Source organism: Harpia harpyja, chromosome 5 (assembly GCF_026419915.1).
Source record: "Harpia harpyja isolate bHarHar1 chromosome 5, bHarHar1 primary haplotype, whole genome shotgun sequence".
NCBI lineage: Eukaryota > Metazoa > Chordata > Aves > Accipitriformes > Accipitridae > Harpia > Harpia harpyja.
Genome location: NC_068944.1, coordinates 15,257,800 through 15,279,030, shown reverse-complemented (window position 1 = coordinate 15,279,030; position 21,231 = coordinate 15,257,800). Strand labels below are relative to the sequence as shown.

Below are 21,231 nucleotides of genomic sequence, written 5' to 3'. Positions count from 1 at the left end.
TGGATAATCATTTAAGATATCATGCTAGTTCCAGCAAGAACTGACTCATGGAAGCCTAAGTATTATTCAAATTAGACTGAATGACTACTATGATGGGACTCTACACTTGCAAAATATATTCCTTGAAGTGCAGTCCCTCAAAAGTCACTACATTAGAACAGATAATTTTTTTATATCTAGCAGATTCAGATCTGCAGATTCAGATTCAGATCTGCTAGGGAAGAGGGGTAAATGAAAAGGTGATTGAAATCAATTCTCTCCCTTGCACATCATATGCTTAGAGTTCCGTTCCTTTGCTCCTGTCCCACTTTTCAGACCACTAGCTTCCAGGAACTGCCTGCTTCACAATAAACCACACATTCTTCCTCAAGAAGTCTTGTCTTCTTCATTGTGCAGTCTTTGCTGTCTTCTGCTATGAGCAAGCCCAACTGCTCCCCACGTTCTCCTTAGGAGCCTTGAAGTCTACCCCTCTGCTCCTGGGTCCATCCTCGCTGTCCTATTCATTTCATGCCAATGCCACCCTGAATTCCAGGTGTTTCACCTATCTAAATGTGCATATTAGGGAAAGTATGTGTATGATGATGCTACCTCCCACCTTCCGGAGGATTCCCATCAGACCCAAAGGGCAGCCAACCAGGGCTATCTAACAACCAGCCTTTTTTCCCTGCCGCTCTGCTGTACATTTGCTAGAAAAAAGTACGTTATACATATGGTGAACTGTGAATACATAAAACATTTTTCACCAAATCATGAAAATCCCTTGCCTTATAATTTATTAGTTAACTTTGTGTGTTATATTTGCCAAACAATATATCCCAATTTCCCGATAATATAATACTACAGCAGAGTGTAGTATACTGTAATAGGTACATTACAAAGCTAAGGTTGCCTTGCAAATTCAGTGAAGAATTTCCACGTACAAATCTTGATATATTTGTATAATTTGCTGGTATACAAATAATAAATCATATGTTACTAGTGAGAACTATGTACAAGCAGTCAAATCAAAATAGAAACAGTTTTGAGATTCTTGGCCACTGTACATTCTATCATAACCATTTTCAAACACACTTCATGACACATTTTATTTTTTTGCTTTGCATGTGTAGTTTACTTGACAGTATGCAGCAACATTCAACTATTTTCACTCTTGATGAAAGATGTAAATCTCTCCCCTTCTTACAACATGATGCCTTGTACAACTTAAATGCTTATGTAAGGCACAAGCAGTGGAGACTCAGGCCTACGTAGTTCTAATTAAATCTTCCAAGTACACAAAGTGTTCCAGGCTTTTGTTTCAAGCAATTGTCCCATTTTATTTTGACACCAGCATCAGCATAGCTCTTTCATCCTCCCTCTCCTCTGTTCAACCACTTTCTTTATTTAGCACCTTTCTGAACACAGTTTCTTTGCTTTCAGCCTGGTACGTGCAGGATGAGAACCTCCCGCTCTGAGAAATACTTCTATGGGGGAAAAAGCACGCCCACACACCTTCACCCCTGCACACGCACAGCTCAAGGTGACACACCATGTGTGAACATTTCCGAAATGCTAAAAAAAAAAAAGATATTGTTGCATCTGATAAAAATAGATTTCCCTTGCCCACTGCTCATTCTGGCCGCTGCCACTGCTGCCTGCTCTGCCCCTGCCATGACCATGTCATCTTGCCTCCTGGACAGAAAGTAGGAGGAGGTGACAGCACTCACAGTAGGTGCATTTGCCTCTGCTAAGTAAAAAAGAAGTGCTCTGTGTTTGGTATCCTTCCTGCATCATTTTTGGCAGGATATTACCTCATCATATTTTGCAGTTATACATATTTCTATCAGCTTTAGGTCTATTAGACATTTAAAGGAGAAAAAAATGTAAGCTTTCATATTTTTAAAAAACCTAATTTTTCAATATTTTTCTTGGAAAGCAAATTTCAGAAATATAGAGGTATAAAAGTGTGCAAACCAACTTCCCAAGATTTAAAGGATCAAGCAACTAAACTCAAATTCTGCAGCAGGGAAATTGTTGAAGTTTTAAGAAATTCTCTTTGGCGGGATAATAAAATAACAGTGTAATCTTTTTTCATTCTTTCCCCCTCCTGCCCTTGCTACAAGCAATTAAAAGTCAAAAATAAATGTTATGTAAAAGTTTAGTCCCCATTCTTTTGGGTAGAAATTTTCAGACTTCCTACTTTTTCATTCTTGTCCTATCCACTTCAATTTTTTGTTGTTGGTGGTAGTTTTGTTCTTTTGGTCTCCGATAGGATTAGCTGGTTTTGTTTCTTCAGAGGAAAGTTGCTTAGATAGCTGTACTTGTTTTCAGCTAGTTTATTCATTTTTAAAGTTAGTATCTACAACATTTTAATTACTGTTCACTGCAAGTTTCACCAGTGCCAGATTTATAATTTTACACAAGGTTCCAGAGTTTCACTCTGGACTACACATGAATCTCATGCATTCCTCCTGGTTTAAAACCATATACAAAGAAAACTGAATATTCATACTTCGATATCAGTTCTGCAACTTCAGACAGGCAAAATTCAGCACAGTAAAATAAAATGCATTGAAACACTCTTCTGGCTTAGCATGTTTCTGCATCTCTGTTGAGGCTTAGAGCTTAGCAGAGGTTAAGTACTACTAGAGCTGGTTTTATACAAAAAGAGGGTTACATCAGCTGCTGCAGGCAAGCACACACACTGCCGAGCAACAAACGCAGGGAGTCACAGCTACCCTCAGCCATCCCAGCACACAGACATTTTCCATGTGCTCCCAGGTACCACAAGGTCAGGACAAGCTCAAACTGTTCAGGCTGTTGGTAACAGAGCTACCTTCAAAGTAGCTACCCTTAGGAAGTAATGCTCTCCATCAGAAATAACTAATGACCTTAGCAGACTTTTCAAAACTGCAAAGCTAACCTAGCTCTACAGCAGAGATGGGTTCCCAGGTCCCACTTGGTTTGCTGAAGCTCTGCGTACAAACACAATCTTCTTCCGCTGCTTATAGTAAGAAGTGACAAAATAAATTGCAGATGAAAAGGAGGCTTAAAATTTTATGGAGATGAACTTTCCCCAGGGCTGCTCTTGTCACCAAGAAAATCAACTTTCAGATGAGAAAATACTTCAAGAGTGACCCCTTCACCCTTCCTGAATAGGCTAAATATGGAATTATATTTAGCTCCTGAACTAGTGTTTTCCAACTGTATTAGCAAATACCACACAATTTTGTTGAGTTTTTAAAAAAATGGGTTTGCCCCTTTTTGGCTGAGACAGGGAAACATGGATGCATAGCTATTAAATAAGTTGGAACAGTAAAGTTCTTAATTTCTAATGAGCTACTAATGCCAGTTCTACAATCAAAATCAGAAACCAGCAGTAGTGCGGTGTTTGAAAAGAATATATTTTTCTAATAACAACTATTTGGATCATAAAAGTTAAAATGAAAGTATTTATACTCCTATACCCTTAAAACATCCCTTTAAATATATATTAAATTATATTGTGACAATTTGGTGAATCTTTCTGTATCAATTATTAATTCTGCATGATGTTAAAAACACTTGGCACGCAATTGTGATGCCAATTCCAGTTTATTTACATATATTCCATTATTCTTTGTTGTTATTTTACTCTTTTAAGCTGAACTTTAGTTACCTAGAGTGCAAGGAAAGGGAGAAGCCAGAGAGAGAGAGAAAGAGTACAGTGCTAATAAGAGTGAGAAAATCATTCTCAATTCAGCTATAAACATCCATGAACTTGCAGCAAGGAGAAAGCTGGGGAAGAAGTCATCTGATAAAAGCATATAATGCACTATGCCAGGACTCACCTGCAGGAGAGTCTTGAAGATATGAGAGGTCAGAATTTCAAATTTTCATCCTCTCCAGGAATTTCATCAGTTCAGGATGAAGGGAATTTACCAGTAATAGGAGTTCAGTGAGCAGACAGAAGGCGTGACACAGGATACTGTGCTCAGCCTTCACTTATTGTTAATGACCCATATTGTCTCACAGTGGATGAAGAGAAAAGCTATACCAAGAAATGGCATGCATGCATGTGCGTGTGTTTGTGCCTACCTGCTCATATCTTCCACGAGGCTCCTGAGGGTTGGACTTCAGGCAGAGCAGAGGATGTAATGTTTTAAGCCACACAGAAGAAAAAAGGCAGGGGAGAGGGGAAGGGAAAGGGTGTGAAAAATCAAACTGGCTCCTGAGGAGAACTATTTGAACCAATGTTTCTCAGGAGGGAAAGCCAAGGGTCCCAAGGCAATGGAGAGGGTACACACCCAAGCCGCCCAGCCCCAGAAGCGTTATAACGTCCAGGAGTGCAGCATGAGGATGCACTGTGCGAAGTTGCTGCCCTGCATCTCATATCCTAGTTATTGCTTTTAATGGATTGTTTTATGGGCTGATAATATATTGGAGAAGAGGGGAAGATACAGTTTATTTCATAAGAAGTTTGTTATGCAGCTTGGTACCAGGTAAGAAAATGGAAGAATTCAATGCATCATTAGTATTTTTTACCGAATATTTCCTTTCCATTTCTTTTTGTCCTTATTAAGTTATAAGTTATATTCCTGTCTGACAGGCCAGTTGAAAGAAAGGTTCATCATTAGAAATACAAGCAGCAGAGAGACACTGTGCAGATGGGAAAATTTCAGAACTTAAAATATTAATCACCTCAGTGATTTCCTTTAGAGTATTTGGAAGTCTAACTATCTGAATCTGTAATTCCTTTTACTCTCTGTTTTTCACCTACCTCTGTTCATTCTATAACCTAACACATATTTCCCCAAATAAAATATTATTCAGTCTGTCTTAGATAAATTAATACTCTCTCCTTAATTTTGAATATTTTAAAGCTGTCACTGTGCACTTTCCATTTTCCCCTGCAGTTGCATCCTGTAATGATTTCCAAATTCCATTATACCAAAATTTCAGCCATCACATTTACACTTTGAGAAACAAAAACCAAAATTATAAAACTCTTGGATCTGATTTACCTACTGGGTGTCACAGCAGTTATGGCTGATACTAGAGATAATACCATACTTAAGTTGAATTTCCCAGTGGTGGCTGCTGTGGCATAGAATTAGGGAATAGTAGCTGAGGAGATGAAGTATTTTTGGCTTATAGAGGTAGGGGAATACTTGCCCCCCCCCCAACCCCGGCAAAGTTTTTTAACCAACTAGATTCAACTCCAGGTCAGTTTTGGCTTTTCTAACTGCACCCATTCATGCTTGGACAGTGTTTCAAGGTTCATTCCAGGTCAACTGTCCCTGCTTGCATCGCGTCCATGCTTCCTTTTCATGTTTGAGTTTAGTCAGGAGCTTCTTGTTTATCCATGCAGGCCTTCTGGCATTTTTGCTTGATTTCCTGCTTGTCTGGATGGACCATTGGAGGAGGTTTTCCTTGAAAATCTTCTCTCCATCACCCTTGGGATTCTTCCAATAAGATCTCTTAATGGGCCAAAGTCTGGTCTTTTGAAGCCCAAGGTTGTGATCCTGCTTTTTTCTTTTATCCCCTTCTCTTGGGATCATGAACTCTACTATGCAGCGAAGGTTGCCACTGATCTTCACCCCAACAAGTTCTTCCTTCTCTGTAAGTCTGAGGTTGAGCAGACTGCCTCCTCTCTTCAGCTACTTAATCACCTGAGCGAGGAAGTTATCATCAATGCACTCCAGAAGACTACCAGATTGATTGTGCTGTGCTGCATTGCTCCTCTACAGATACCAGGTGGTTGAACTCTCCCCTGAGGACCACAGAATGTGAAGCTTCTTCCAGTTGTCTGATGGAGGCCTCATTTATATCAGGCCTGATCACCCTGATCAGGCAGGCAGTAGCAGACACCCATCACAACCACAATGTCACCTATGTTAATCTGCCTGCTAATCCTGACCCATAAGCTCTCAGCTGGCTCACGATTCATTCCAAGGCAGAACTTCTTGTGTTCCCACTGCTCTCTCACATAAAGGACAACTCTCCTTCCCTTCCATCCCAGCCTGTCCTTCCTAAAGAGCCTGTATCCAGCCATTGCAGCACTCCAGTCATGTGAGCTATCCCACCATGTCTCTGTGATCCCAATGAGATTGTAGACCTGCAACTGCACATGGAGCTCTGATTCCTTGTTTGATGCCCATGCTATGTTCACTGGTGTACAGACACTTCATATGGTCATCCAGTCATGCTGATTTCCCAGAAAAGGTATGAGAGCTTCCCCACAATGTGCCCCCTCAGCATTTCCTTATTTGTGTGGACATACTTGGAATGGTCACCCCTGTGCCCTGATTTGTTGTTTTCAAGGTGTTTCCTGTCCATATAATCCCACACCATTTGCTTGTCAGCCCAGTCCACTTCCTCGCTCACTTGTGGGTTGTCATCTCACTTTACTGTTAAAGTTCCCCTCACTAGCCTGTTGGCAAGGATACTTTTTCCCCACGTGCTCAGGTGGATCCTGTCTCTTCCTAGCAGTCCTCGATCATCAAAAAGGGTCCATGATAATAAAATGTAACACCTTGTTGTTGACACCAGCCATGCAACTGGGTCTTGATCCACAGAATCCACCTTCTCTTCCCACAGCTTTTCCCTTCTTCATCAGGATCAAGGAGATACCACCTAAGCCGCCCATGTCCTTGTCCGCCACCTCCAGCACCATGTAGTCATGCCTGATGTGCTCCAGGTCTCTCCTGGCCTCGTCTTTGGTGTATGTGTGGAAAAGCAGCAGGGCTTAGGAGTCTGAGGACTGGGCAAGCCTTGGCAGTCTCTCTGCAGCATCCTAGAGTCTACCCTGGCAAGCAGCAAATCTCCCCAGACAGCAGGTTGGGTCAGCAGATGAACAGATGTGAAGTGAGTCATCTCCAAATTATCACACAACAGCAAAACAGTTAATAGCTATAGTATCCAGCTGACATGCAATGCATGTTCATCGAAACAATGCTCACAGGGAACATATAAAACAACCCTTCTAATTTTATCTTGCTTTGGTAAAAACACAGCAGTCCTCATGGGTACTGTTACATTTTTTTCCTTAACATAGCATATTCTGACGCAAACAAAGTAACCAAGAGTACATAACAGCATCATTATTCTTAGTAACTAACTGAACATTCAAAACGGTAAGGAGTAAAAAGAAGAAAAGAGGAAAAAAAAAGTCAAAAAATCCCCAGTGCTGAATAAAAGGATCTGGATGCTCTGATTGCTAGCCAAATAGAATCAAAAATGGTATCACATTGTCTATTTCCAGACAAAAGACAAGTTTTCTTAGGTATGTCAACAGAGAGTCATATACAAGACAAAGGATGCATTTTTCTGCTTCATTTAGCAATGGTTAAGACCTTAGATGGAAAATGGTGTTTCATTCTACATATCTTATTTTAATAAGGTTGTATACAAACTGAAGAAAATTCTGATGAGAACAAGAATGATGACATTTAGAATCATGAACTAAGTAGAAAAGTTAAAAGAACTGTGTTTGTTTAGTACAGAGGGCTGACTGAAGACTGGCAACATGAGAATCTTCCTCTTTATTTTCAAAGACGGCCTACAGTGAATAAACTCAGTATTAAACAAGAGATATCTAGGTTAGATATAATGGGGAAAAAAATCTGCTTGCAAGGCTGGTTAAGCACTAGAATGACTACACAAGAGTGTTATGCATGTGTTTCCAACATGGGAATCAGTCAGGGATGATACAGATACACTTATCCTGCCTCAGGACACAGAGATGGATGAGATTAATTTGGAATGTCTCTTCCAGCCTGAGTTTTCCACAATTCTGTAATTCCTTCTGATGTAAGCTTTTCCTTCAGAAAGGAAAAGGTGATATCTGCTCTGCTCCCAACAGGTCTGGTTTGGTTTTTTTTCCCTAGCCTTTTATACTGAAGGGGCATCCAATCCTTAGTTCATCACAGAAGATAAAAAGTAAGAAAAGCAGCATTTAACAGGTCAATAATCACAGCAGAGGTGTGAAAAAGGCAGCTTCACTTGCCTCCATCCTCTTGCTTTCTAATTAGGTGCTGACAATGTCGTTGTCACTGTGTAAGATGTAGAGATAGTTCTTGCTCTGGGGAGCTCAGAGTCTAAGAGCCAAAGAATGAAGATCCCTCAGGATTAGTTCTTGCTTCCATGTGCTTTAAAGGGCTGATAATTTTTCACTGTAGACCTATGAATCACATTCTAAATTGAGACAGAGATAAATAGAAAGCAAGCTATTTCAGGTGAATAGGGACTTGAAAAAAATCTATGGAATGTGCTGCTTTTGGCAGGCAGAAGAACATTAATATAGAAGTAAGTGCTGAGTGGCGTGGATATCATCACACTAGCTAAGAATAGAAAAGCTCTGTCTCTGCTATCACAGAAGAGGTTGATCACTCTATTTAAAATACAGGAGTACTTCATGGTACATCTGGCATTTAAATACTCTATTAATGAATTTCCATTCTTATTCAGAGTTGCTAGCAAAACATATCCCCTGAGCAAATGGTCCATTGTCACTGATTGACAGAAACACAAATTTACTCATGAATTAAAAAAAAAAATAAAATATAACAGTTTCCAATCATATAACAGAAAAAAAAAAAAACCAAAAAAAACCCAAACCAGACCAACCAATCGTGCAACTGCATAATTCACGTTATGGATGTAAAAGTCACTACGAACATCAGAAGAATATTTCCCATTGTATTCAGAGCATAGCATGGGAATTTTTAAGTCAAACTAGACTATTTTAACACCTAAGTGAAATAAAACTGCTAAGAAAATAAACAAATACAAAAAATATTTCAAAATATACAGAAATTCATGTTAGAATTCAACAGTTTTGAAAGGCAAATAAACAAACACAGGACAAAAATAATCCAGGTAATTTTAACTATCTTTGTTCTTTACGTAAATAAACATACAGCACTGCTCTGCCATAAAGGCCAGGTTTTGTTTAAACAGTTTAAATATCACATAATTCTTCACTGCTGAAGACTTTTAACATTCTATCTAGATGTGTAGCAAAGGCATAGTGTATAGGAGTAGAACAATATTAGTTTGTAATCTTTCTAATTTTGTTTATTATATTCTATATTTTAAGTTAAATTTGCATTGTAAATTTGTCCATTGAGTATTTTAAGATTACTGATCCAACTTTAACTGAGTTCTGCATCACAAAGCTCTTCACAAGTTAATTTACTTTGCTTCTAAGACAGTTTTTGCCTACGCTCAATCATCTCTGATTCTGTTAAATCTAAAATAATCAATATTATAACTACACATTTCAATGGAAACTCAAAAACTCTTAATTCAGGGATTTTGATGCAATGCAACCTAGAGAACTAACTATTAATAAGACCAAGTGGTTTGGGAGGATGTGTGAAGCACATGAAGCCAGATGTACTTATCAGTACTTCTTAAGGCAGAATGAATCAGAGGATAGTTTGTAGTTGCGTAGGAAGCATCAATACAGTGGTCTGGTAGTGTGAAAAGTATTGCACTGAACTGCAGCTGACAAAGAAATGCCTCATACTTTCATAAGAGCAAGACAGAAAGGGGCAAAATTATCATTATGGGCAATGACAATACAAAGCGATCACCAAGTAGTAATGGCACATCGGGTATCATCACAGATATGAGAGTGCAATAGGAAAAACATTTTACATAGTGTCTATATAGGAAGCCTAAACTAAACCCATTAAGATCAACAAAGTATTGGACCTCAAAGACATTTTAAATGTAAATTATCACTAATTTATTTTGCCAGGTTGTGAACAAGACAGAAATACACTTCAGATTTACACACTACACTTAAGTTCTTGATATACAGATATTAATGGAAATCATATTTTGAACCAAATATTTGTCTATTGGTCTTGTCTTAACCTTTCCTGCTGATATATCCTCATTATAATACTCCGTGGAGTCAAGAATGGCTGAAAAAGAACAGACAAAACTAAGAACTTAAAGGCAGATATGCATGACACGGTGACAGGACCAGACCTTAATTTCTGTTGAATAAATAGTGAAGAGGCCAGAATAATTCCTTACACTCTTTTTCTGTGAATTAATACTTTATTCAAACTTTAAAAAAATCCCTTCAAAGATGGGTAACTGTTGTACTGATGGATTTAACTGAAGAGAGAAGAACCAAAGGACTAAAGACAGGTCTGGAAAAGGATCAAGTAAACAACTGGATCCATGTCTCAAGTGGCCGTAGGTAAACAAAGATCTGGACAAACCAGAAAAAGACAAAGGATATAGTATGAAGGAAAAATGAATTTTGCCAATACCTCTTCCAATTCCTTTGTAAAATAAAGTCATCCAAGTATCCATTCCAAAGTGCTAGAGACTGGAAACATATCCTTTCCCTGTGTACATTTCTTTGCAAAAGTTTATCATTTAAAGAAAAAGAAAGAAAGATTGCAGAATTCCTGCTGCTGCTTTGCTGTTGTTCAGTACATGGCTGGCAATTGGCAAAATGACAGAGCCAAGTACTGTGTTTTGAGTGGCCACCTGGGATGACAGTTAAACATGCACCTCTGTACACACCTGCCCGATGGACTGACCGAGTACACTGCTCTCTCAAGGCTCTTTCATTTGAAAGTAAAATTACAACACCTGCAGCTTCAAATTGTTTCTCTTCCAGGCAAGTGTATGAAATAACATATTTTGGACAATCAACAATTCCTGCGTGATGTCTCCAACTCTAATGCTTCCTCTGTTAGTGGTGACTTCGCTCTCTGCTCCTCACATTTTATACTGCACTCAAAATCAGTCTTCAGACATACATCTCTAAGCACTGTATATAAGAAACTGCAGATCATCCTTAAACTGTTCATTAAGAAAGGTGAAATAAAACTACTGGCTATTCCTACATAATCGTTACATCTTATCAAAAAATGCCCAAGGAATTTTCTCTGAAAGTATGAGTTTTGTTTGCTTAGTGCAGGAGTATTTGTGACTCATAAAATGTCAGAACATTAAGGGGGAAAAAAAAAAATCCCTTGAATTCAGTTCTGAGAACTGTTGGATATATGCTCACACTACAGGAAAAAAAGAAGGAACAGCTTCACCCAGCTGGCAAGTATCTTCCTGTGGGGTAACTAGACTATTCTTTGCCAATATAGTCATGTGTAACAGTGGCAAAACATACTCTCAAGTTCTTCGCAGTTATGGTACAGAACTTCAGCACTGCATCCACTTGTAAGAATATCCTGTAGCTACATAACATGTGAAGTTTCCAGTATAATATCCTGAGTATTATTGCTTTTCTGTCAATATGTTTCAGTAATGGCCAATAAAGAAAGCATGGATAACATTGTACAGTCTGCAAGAGTTCTTTCTCACCTATTTTGTAGATGTCATAGGAAATCTTTAGCTAAATTTTAAGGCAAAAATAAAAAAATATGTCCTAACATTTTTATTACATATTCTGATACAGCCCCAGGAGTAAGCTGAGACCACATCTAGTAAAAAAAAAAAAAAAAATCAATTACTGCAATATTTACATTAAAAAATTGATATAAGTGGTGATTTATCACCACTCTAGGGTCTTCCATCTGCCAGTGATGCAATGAGGATAGTACACCACGAAAAGACCTCTGCAATGAGAGCTATAACCTCCTCTGCTCAGATCCTTATGACAGCTCAGCCATTGCTTATCCAAGATTAATCTTTTTTCTTTTTTTTTTTTTTTTTTTACTCTTGTCCCTGATTGAAAAAGAATCACGTTCACCTCACCCAGACTATGGTGGGGTGAACTGCTGTTCTGTGACCAGAGACTAAGCCAGGAGCAGAGTCCTAAAGAGAGTTTCTCCAGTATTATTTTGTCACCTCATACACTGCAATCCAGTTGTGATCTTTTATTCACTCAGTAGCATCTTTAATCACATATGAAAGAGTGTAACCACAGTGAACCTTTTATTTATAAAGACACCTTTACTCTAAAGGGAAAGAGATAGGGATGTTGTTGAAATACTAGTAAAAAGACACGTGCTTAATGCTTTTCAAATACTTGACTTTTTTCTTCTCTTTCTGTGTTTTTGTTTAGAAAAGCAAGTCATGATCCCCAAACATTTTTAACTGCTTGATCTTGTAGTGTCGGGGTCTTGTTAACAACTGAGTTGCTAGATCTAATGACACTAGTGTAACTGTTAGACACTGCCTGAAATATTTACCCATTAAGCATCAGCACTTGAGGCTTCAAACTATGCAAATGAAAAATGTTGCAAATCAGAATCATACCAATTTTACTCACTTTGTATTCATAGCTTTAAAAAATTATACAAAGCACATGGGAAAGCAGAATTATACTCATGACCTCTGTTGATTACCAGGAATGAAGCACTAGAGCGACTTTGAACAGTTTGAGTGCAGAAACAGTCATTGTTTTGCAAGCCAGCAAAAGTTAATCCTAGATACTTAAATATATGATATCCAAATATATTTGGATATTTGATATCCAAATTTATGTAACTGCCAGCAGATATAATTGCCATGTGAAGAACATTTCACCTTATACTTTAATCTCGTTAAGGATCTCCATCATGAATATAATGCCATATGGCATTATTTCCATTTATTTCCGCTATTTCCTTTCAATGGAAATTCTGAAAGCCAATCATATATTCTATATCTAGATTCTGTTGCCAGCTTTCATTGAGGTATGCACTACAGATTCCTCAATGGCGTACTTATGTGCTTAAGTTGGTGCAGGAATGTCTCTGGGTCCCACAGTAACAGGTCAGTATACATAAATCCCGACAATTTTCAGTGTCCTGGTAGCGCAAAGTAAATTATAAACCAGGCTTCAGTTTTGATTGACACAAAAACCTTAATAATAACTTAACTTCATCTGTGCCAATTTACTAGAGCAAGCTTAAGTTTCATGTTGAATATTATGTGTCCACAAAGTTGCATCCATTTAAAGATAGATAGAATTTAGTCAACCAATCTTTAAAACTAAAACCACAAATTGCAAAGCATTAGACATCATGCAATTCCCTAACAAAAAACCAAACAAACAAAAAAAAAATTAGTCTATTAAATGTTTGTTGATTAACTGTTAGAAGAAATGGATTTTGCAGTAAGTTGTTTATTTGTCTGGAGCACTGTAGGTAAATTAATGCTTTTAGAAAAGTAATGTCTATTGGGAATAAATAAATTATAAATCCTAACCAAAGAAAACTGTGTAATTGGAAAAAAGTTCTAATTACCTATAAAATGATCTTTCTAGTATGTTGGCCGGATTTCTTTATTCCAGTGAACATCAGATTCCTTAAAAAACACTTCATATTCAGCACCTCAACTAGTTGTGTATATTAATCCTACAGAACAAGATCCATGTACAGTGAAATTATGAGACTAACGCTCAGCTTTTTCAATGCTCTTTCTCTGGTGCAGAATAAAAAAACTTTAAAGATGAACATCAGTGTCCTAATTTTACAGGTTGGAAGACAAAGAAATAAAAATATATATATAGTGTCAGCAGCAAGCTAAAATACAGGCTGCATGGAAGTGAAATTGAAGTTTACTGTTTATTTAATCAAAGCAAGATGTCATCCAGGGAGTTTAGAATAGTTAGTACTGATGAAGGTGCTAGCAAAGCCTGACTGATAACAGCTCTACTATGACTACTACCTAAATAAATATCTTCTCTAAACTCTGGTTTAAGAATATATTTAATTTGCAGTGTAGATTGACATTGTAATATCTCGTCGTCACTTCATTCTCTTCAGATCAGTGTTTATAAGGATCACGTTTATACACATCTATCAAGAGCTGAACAGGATTGTTCTCAGAAACCTTGATTCTCTAAATGAAAAAGGATTAATTTCTTTTCAACATTATTATCTCCCTCCATAGTAGGATTAAATTGATATACCTGAAAAATGGGGGGTTTGCTGTTGGTTTAGGTTTCTGGTTTAGCGTGCTCAAACCAGGAGAGAAATCCTACACACTGAGAATGCCGAATCGCACAGTATCGTTTAAAAAAAACATTCCTCTGATAACTGATCCACTTTTTGTGTGGCTTACAGCGTGCTGAAATCTGTAAGTGGATTGCCTAATAAAGGTATGGGATGGAAGGGTAACATCCCACAGGGAAGTGACTGCCCTGTTTCCTGCATCATTTCAGATTAACCCTAGCCAATACCTTCAGGAGCAGACACCCAAGAACAGTACTGCCTGGGCCAGGAAAAGGACTAAATGAGCTTGCAGATCTCTACTGCATCTAACTTCTAGGATTTTATAGCAAATGAACCCACTGTCAATGAGGGCTCAGCACCGCCAGAGCTCAGGTTGGACTGAAGCAAATGAGATCTGGTTTGCCTGTACCTTTTTGTAAACAGCAGCCTGCATTTCCAGATCTTGGCTTATCTGAATGCAACCAAAAAGTATGTGTCTAATGCCTACACACACACACACACACACACACACACACCCCCCGCACACACACACACCCCCCCCACCCCCAGCTCAGCTCTTTCACTGGCAGGACATTCTCTACATGTGAATGACTGGGAATTGTATGGCTAAGCTGATGTGCCACACAGGGGAAAGTAATTTAAATTCCAAACTATCTTATCTAACTAAACAACCCACGGAGAGAGATTTGGTTTTGTTTTTCAAAATCAGGGCAATAATTTGTGTGTGGCTTAATTTCTGATTTGATGAGCAGCAACGTTTACTGACAAAAAGCTAGCAGAGACAGGAAGACAGACTGGGATTCCTATTTCATGAGTGCCATCAACAAATGAGCTGGCTAAAATCAAGTTTCAAAAACCTTCAGTGGTGCAGGCAGGAACAATCTGCCTTGAATTTTTGAAGTTTAAATATCTCCTCCTAGAGTCAGGTCCACTGTTTCATTGTAACATTGAAATCACAGAAGTGTAAATAAAATAAGGTTGAAATGAAGACTCAGAAGGATCAGGCTAGGAAAAGAACTGTTATTTTTATCTTCTGGTCTTTCAAATGCTAGGAACTAAGTTTTCCTTTCAACCCATTCTTTCCTAGCTGGGAAATACAATAAAATATTGAACGGAGTCTATTTTCACTCTGGAGAATGGGAAAGAGGAACAGATTCTTTCTACATTCACAATATCAAAACAACAAACCAATAAGCAAAACTAGTTATCTTTTGAAGGCTAGTCTATTGTATGTACATAATGATCTTCTGAGGACTTCTCTCCTATCAGAGAAGCTTGGTAATTTGCATCAGAGTTGTCAGTTGCTGAATACTGAATAGGTATGCATGGAAAAATACCAGAAAAGGGTTCTTTCTTCTCTTACTCATAGAGCTGGAAAAGAAACCAAATCGAATGAGTGGTCAGGTAATTACAGAGCCTTTGGAAAGTACATGGACAGCTACACAGAAAGTACATGGGCATAGCTGGACCTTTTTCTCTCCTTCTTCCCTTTTCCATCTTTAAAAAAGTCTCCTTTTAAAGAAAAGGTCTTGTCTTTTTCCTTCATTTAAACTTCCCTACTTCCCTCCCTTTTGTTGCCACACCATTCCTAAATGGTTATTTTGTTCCTGACAAAGCAAGCACAGAAGAGCTTCCAGAAAAAAAAGAAAATCCTATTTTCAGACCAGAAATGCCCTCACCATATAACATAATAATAAAAATACGGTACTGTCCATGGGTAGTTACAAGGTTCATCCATGTAGTTTCATGGGTAGTTGCAATTTCATCCCCTGAAGAGATCCTACAGCCAGTTGAAATGCTATGAGAACCTGAGCCCAATGGAAATGTCACTGTTGCAATGACTATTAGTACCTGAAGTCTGCCATGTAATACATTGCTGCTGTGACTTCTGTCTCCTTCATTTCCCCAGCTTACTTCCCACTTCTCTTAAAATGACCTTTTGTCAAAATAATATAATTATTTTCTGTCATGCTAGTTCTTTTCCCCAAATTACTCCATTTCTGCATGCTATATAATTGAAAATAAAAAATTACAACACCAGGTACTCCCTAAATTGACATGGATTTCTGTTTTGCATATATCAGAAGACTAAAAAACAATGAGAGATTTACTTACCTGGCTGAATAATTTCTATTACCTTTTCCCAAATTCCATCTGGGTAAGTTACAATGGAGCAAAAGTAAAGACCAACATCCTCCAAAGTGCTCTTGATGAAGGATAAGGACTTATCTTCCCTGGAAGCATTTTCAAAATAAATTCTTCCATTGTATTTGTCTTCAATATGTATGCCGTACATTGGATGCAAGACAGCTATATTTTCTTTATGAGTTACATTAAGTTTCATCCAGGATGTCTGGATTATCGTGGCTTTTTTGGGATATATGCATTCCAGTTTCACCCTCTCAGTAAGTTTTACAGTTGAATCCACAAACCTTCCTTCCACGTTGGCTAAAGCACACACAGAAATTCAGTTTCAGAATTAACATAATTGAAAATTGAATTTATAGAAGAACTCAGAAACAACTTTGGCAGCACTACAAGCAAAACACTGAAGAAAAAGTTCACTAAAAACAAAACCCAAACTGTAGAAATTATTACTTCTAACTTGTGAGTATCATTGAACAGTTAAAATTTGCCTGAACCACACAGTAACACACTTGTGAATTGCGATCGTATCTGTCATGATGTGATTAAAAAAAAGAAAGATGTTAGCTAGGAATAAGAAAGCAACCTTACTTCCACAAAGCTGGAGAACAACAATAAGGAGAGCCGCGTGGTCCATCTCAAAGAACACTGGAATCAGTGACTGCAGTGCAACATGGTTTTATTCAATCTCTGCGCACCACGTACCCTTCTTACAGGATGTTTTTACATTTGATATATGAAAAACATCATGTGCTTTTTACTTTCACATTCTAAGAAACACCAAGTTTGAGGTCTCGGTGCAGTTGCATCAGAAAGAGTCTAAATTCCTGTCAAAGTCCACCTCAGAGTAAAGTTTTCATTACTAGTGAATCTCTAGCAATATGCATGAATACTATGATAATTGATGAAGCAGGGATCTTTAGGTTTCATCAGCAGAAGCAAACAGAATTCTTCCATGCCACGTATCCAAAAGCAACAAATTTTTCCATTTTTCTGACACTGCAGTTCAACATTTATCTATTATTCAGGGAGTATAAAATCTAAAGAGAAGATAAAACAGTTCTTATATATTAGAGGTCATAATTCTGTAACTAGTTATAAAAGTAATGTCTTAAGGTCTGAGAATTTATTTCTGATAACATGTCATGAGATAGTATTTTAAGATCAGAATTATGCAGCTTGAAAACTGTTGTTCAAAGGTGTAAGGATCCTGGGTATTCATAAGTCATGTTGGAATTTGTTAAAACAAGCCACACTTACATTTTTTATAGATTTTTCTCAGGACAGCTGCAACCATTTTCGTACCTCAGCAGACCATAGTTTTATGGAGCTGCTTAAAATTGGAACAATATGATTGATTTGAAGTCAAAACTAAGCTTGAATCAACTGGTTAAAATTCTCAAATGAATAAACAAATGTAACTTGAACTAAAGCTGATAACAGAAATTAATATTTCAGGTGAGTAATAGCCTGAATAAGCTTGAGCAGGACTTAGCATTAGATCTGTTTAAAACACCTTCCGCAATGCAACAACTTGTCTGGAAACCAAAATCTGTATATATTTATCTGTATTAAGCTAGGCATGTTTTAGGATTATACAACATGTTTGCAGTGACTCCATTTTGCCACTTCCTAGTTAGATCTGTAATTCTCCATTGTTGCGGTTGCACTTATTACTACTCTACCTTGTCAATAAAAACACAATCCACCAAATGATGAAGCGATAAAAAAATTGTACTCTATACCACATTTTAACTCAGAAGGATGTACTACCTGAATGAGAGCCTGTATTTACTCTTAGAAAACAGTAAAAGGTAATAGTTATATAAATATATTAATAATAATGTGTATTTGTTAAAATTTAGAAAAAATAAAATTAGAAGGATTACTTTCCACAGTCGCTTAAACTGACATGATTCTTGTGTGTCACCTAGAACAATTTTCACTGAAGATACAAGTATTTTATTAATTTTCTTGTTCTGGAGGGCCTTCCCTTGGAAGGGAAAAAATCTGAGATTCACTGTGAAAAGGCAATAAACCTTTTTTTTTTTTCCTTTCCTCGTGATTTTTCATTTTTACAAGTGACTTCCTATATTTTCCTGTCTGAGAAATCGTGTTCACAGCTGTAGGTAAGTGCATTCGTTGTAGGTAATGTATTCCCCCTCAACAGGTATTTTTTTGTTTTATGAGGAAGTTGTATTCTTTGACTTCAGCAGATATGTCACTGACAGATCAAAAGTTCCTTGAAAAATATTATATGCAAAATCTTTTCCTAGAAACTTGAGCTTAGCCTTCCAGATGATACTTAACAAAAATGCTTCTACATAAAAATTTCTGATGATCTTGTCTCTTCATTTGTGTATTGTTTTTATTTCAATGGCTTCAATATTCTGAGAATTTCCTCAAATACTGGAACTTAACAGCAGCACAAGCTTTGAGGACTAATGAAGTTCTACAAGATGACCAGCTTCTTTTAAGCAACTTCTTGTTTTATAAGAGTAGTACTTACTTACATTTTAATTGAGCAATTGAAATTGTCCTGGCCAAACAAAAATCTGGATTCACAACATACACCTAGAAAGTCAGTAGTCCATCTGATGCTGAGTGTAAAAATCTAAATAGAAGGGAATTGAGTTGGAGACTGAGTCGTGTTTTATTTGCATTACAAAGTTATCTTTTCAAACAGATCAAAAGATTAACTTACATTTAGCTTGTCTCGGGAAACAGAATTATTACTGATAAGAAAAGCGGGAAATGGGAAGCTTCAGAAACTAAACTGCAGATTTTGTGTTGGAAAAGAAAGGATCTTGTGAGCCGAAGGGGTCCAGTTCCTGAATGCTGTGCGGCATCGTGGCCTTTAAACCCACCACACAGGATCTATATGGTTCCCACAATTACATCTTTAACCTCAGTGGCTAGCTGTTCTCAAATTACAGTTGCAAAAGAGGCAAAAAGACAAAGTATCTCTCTAGCTTGAAATATTATTCTTTATGTCCTACTACGTATGTATATAGTAGTTTACAGATGAGTGATGTTCCACAAAATCTAAAGTGGAATGAAAAAGATAAACATACGTTAATTTTTTTACTGTTATTATTACAAATTAAACTTTTTACACATCCATTTTCTTTAACTAAAGCTAAGATAAAGTACTCAGGAAGTCTCCAAATTGAAGACAAATTCCCTTAAATGAAAATTATTCTTCACTCATCTGTTTATATATATAAATTACAATTTTATTGCTCTGAATTTCATGCTCATTTCTCTCCATCTGGTATTGAAAGAAAAACAGAAGGTAAGAAATTAATGTCCAACCCCACATGGTGACTAAGTATCGATGATATAATGTTAATGTCTAAAGACATTTATTGGCTGTACAACAGACAGAGTTACTACAAATGTCAGGGCTTCTTGGTCAGCTAGTCCCAAGAACAGGGACCCTTGTCATACCTGCTGAAAAAAGCAGCCTGTAACCAGAGCATTACTGGGTCTCCCTCTAAAGGCTGCAATACAAGTCCCCTCGAGACACCAGTACGAGTTCCCTCGAGACACCTGGGCAACGCGCCTGCAAGTCACAAATCAGAAAGCTGTAGGCACTGTGAAAGTTGACTCTACTGGTACAATCTGGGAGCAGGCTCACACTTAAAGCATTATTTTTACAGAAGATGTAACCTATAAAAGGAGAAGTCCACACCGCCTCCACCCTGCCCTCCTGGGCAGCGGAGGTATCAGAGCAGGGAGTGTAAGGGAAGGTCCATCATGCAGCCCCCTCCCTTCCAGCCTCTCCTGGTACCTCTCTTACCTCCTACCTCTGGTTGTCCCTAACCCCCCAGCACTGAAAGACTGCAAAATCCACACATCTCTGATCATCTGTGGGTAAGAGACTCACAACAGCAGCAGCAGTAGCAGCAGCAGCACATCTCATGGTCGGTCACCCCATCACTTGAGCAGTTCCTTGGGCTCTGCCTCTCTGGTTCTCTGCTCACCATTCCACACAGCCTGGCTCTTCTTTCCCAGTAATCCCACTTTCTCTCTATCCTTTGAACCCCAAAGCAAAAGAAGGGAAGGCTCACAAACAAGCCATATTTAATTAATTGTTGGCTAAATGCCAATTACAGTTTGGCAACAAAAGCAGCACGGTGGAATTTTCCAGCTGAATGTACAACTGTAGGATGTGGTTTAAAAGGGAAAAAAAAACCAAACCAAACTGGAAAGAAAAAGAGCAAAAAAGATTGTGCAGCAAACACAGTGGAGATCTACAGCTTGGATTTTAATCATGACTTGAACATACATCTTCGGTGACCCTGAGTGAGTCATTTCATTTCCTGGTGCATTAATTTCCCAAACTCTAATACATAGATAATATGTAATGAATGCTGCTGTTTCAAAGCATGTCACAATAATCTCTGTAATGAGGTTTTTTAATGGAAATTGCTATAAAACTGTGAAGAATAAGACACACAACAGGGCCAGCACAATATGTTAATACCCTTTTTAATGATTCATTAGTATTTAAGATTTAATAGATAGGCCTGTAGCAATAGTGCAGAAAGAGTGGCAAATATACTTGCAAACTGCTGCTACCACCAGAAAAAAAGGCCTTGACTGTGGCAGTGCAGTGAGGCAGGAGATAGCTAAAAATGAGACTGCTCCAGGTATCACTTCTTTACCTACAAACATGACCAACTGGAAAATGATCAGGACAAAAAGCTCCTTTTGTTTCAATGAATTGTCAGTGAAGATAATGAAGTAAATGGGCTGGGAGGAGGAAGGTTTTAGCTGTTTTGCACTTAGTGTGAACATCCCTGTAGATTAGCTCTAACTCTGTAGAAGCCAGGTTAACCAGCCCAGAACAACAGTTCAGCAACAAGTGATATATATCAACTCCCTGTTTCTCTATGGATGAGGGTGGCCCTCTGCCAATGCGCTACCATCAAGGAAAATACTTTTTCCATTCAGCATTCTATGTTTCTTTAAGCAGGATGGCTGAGTGGTACAGCCGGATAAAGGCACAATAATTCAATTTGCTTTTTCCTATTCTGCATCTAATCTAATTGAACCAATAAAGTCCCCCAAATTAGATTAATCTATAGGCATGCCTGATTCAGTAACATAATGGATAGGATTCTTCAGTATGTATTCATTAACCTCAGAGGAAATGTTAATGCCCGATATTCCTTCAAGGAGAAAGAAAAAAGTT

General features: G+C 37.8%; 1 protein-coding gene across 1 annotated transcript in view; it reads right to left on the bottom strand.

Annotated features, from left to right (window-relative positions):
* CD226 (CD226 molecule) overlaps positions 1-21,231 on the bottom strand; it is a 47,489-nt gene that overhangs the window by 20,721 nt on the left and 5,537 nt on the right. The window contains exon 2 of the mRNA XM_052787232.1: positions 16,002-16,334. Coding sequence (XP_052643192.1) covers positions 16,002-16,334 — 333 coding nt within the window. The remainder of the gene's footprint in view (positions 1-16,001; positions 16,335-21,231) is intronic.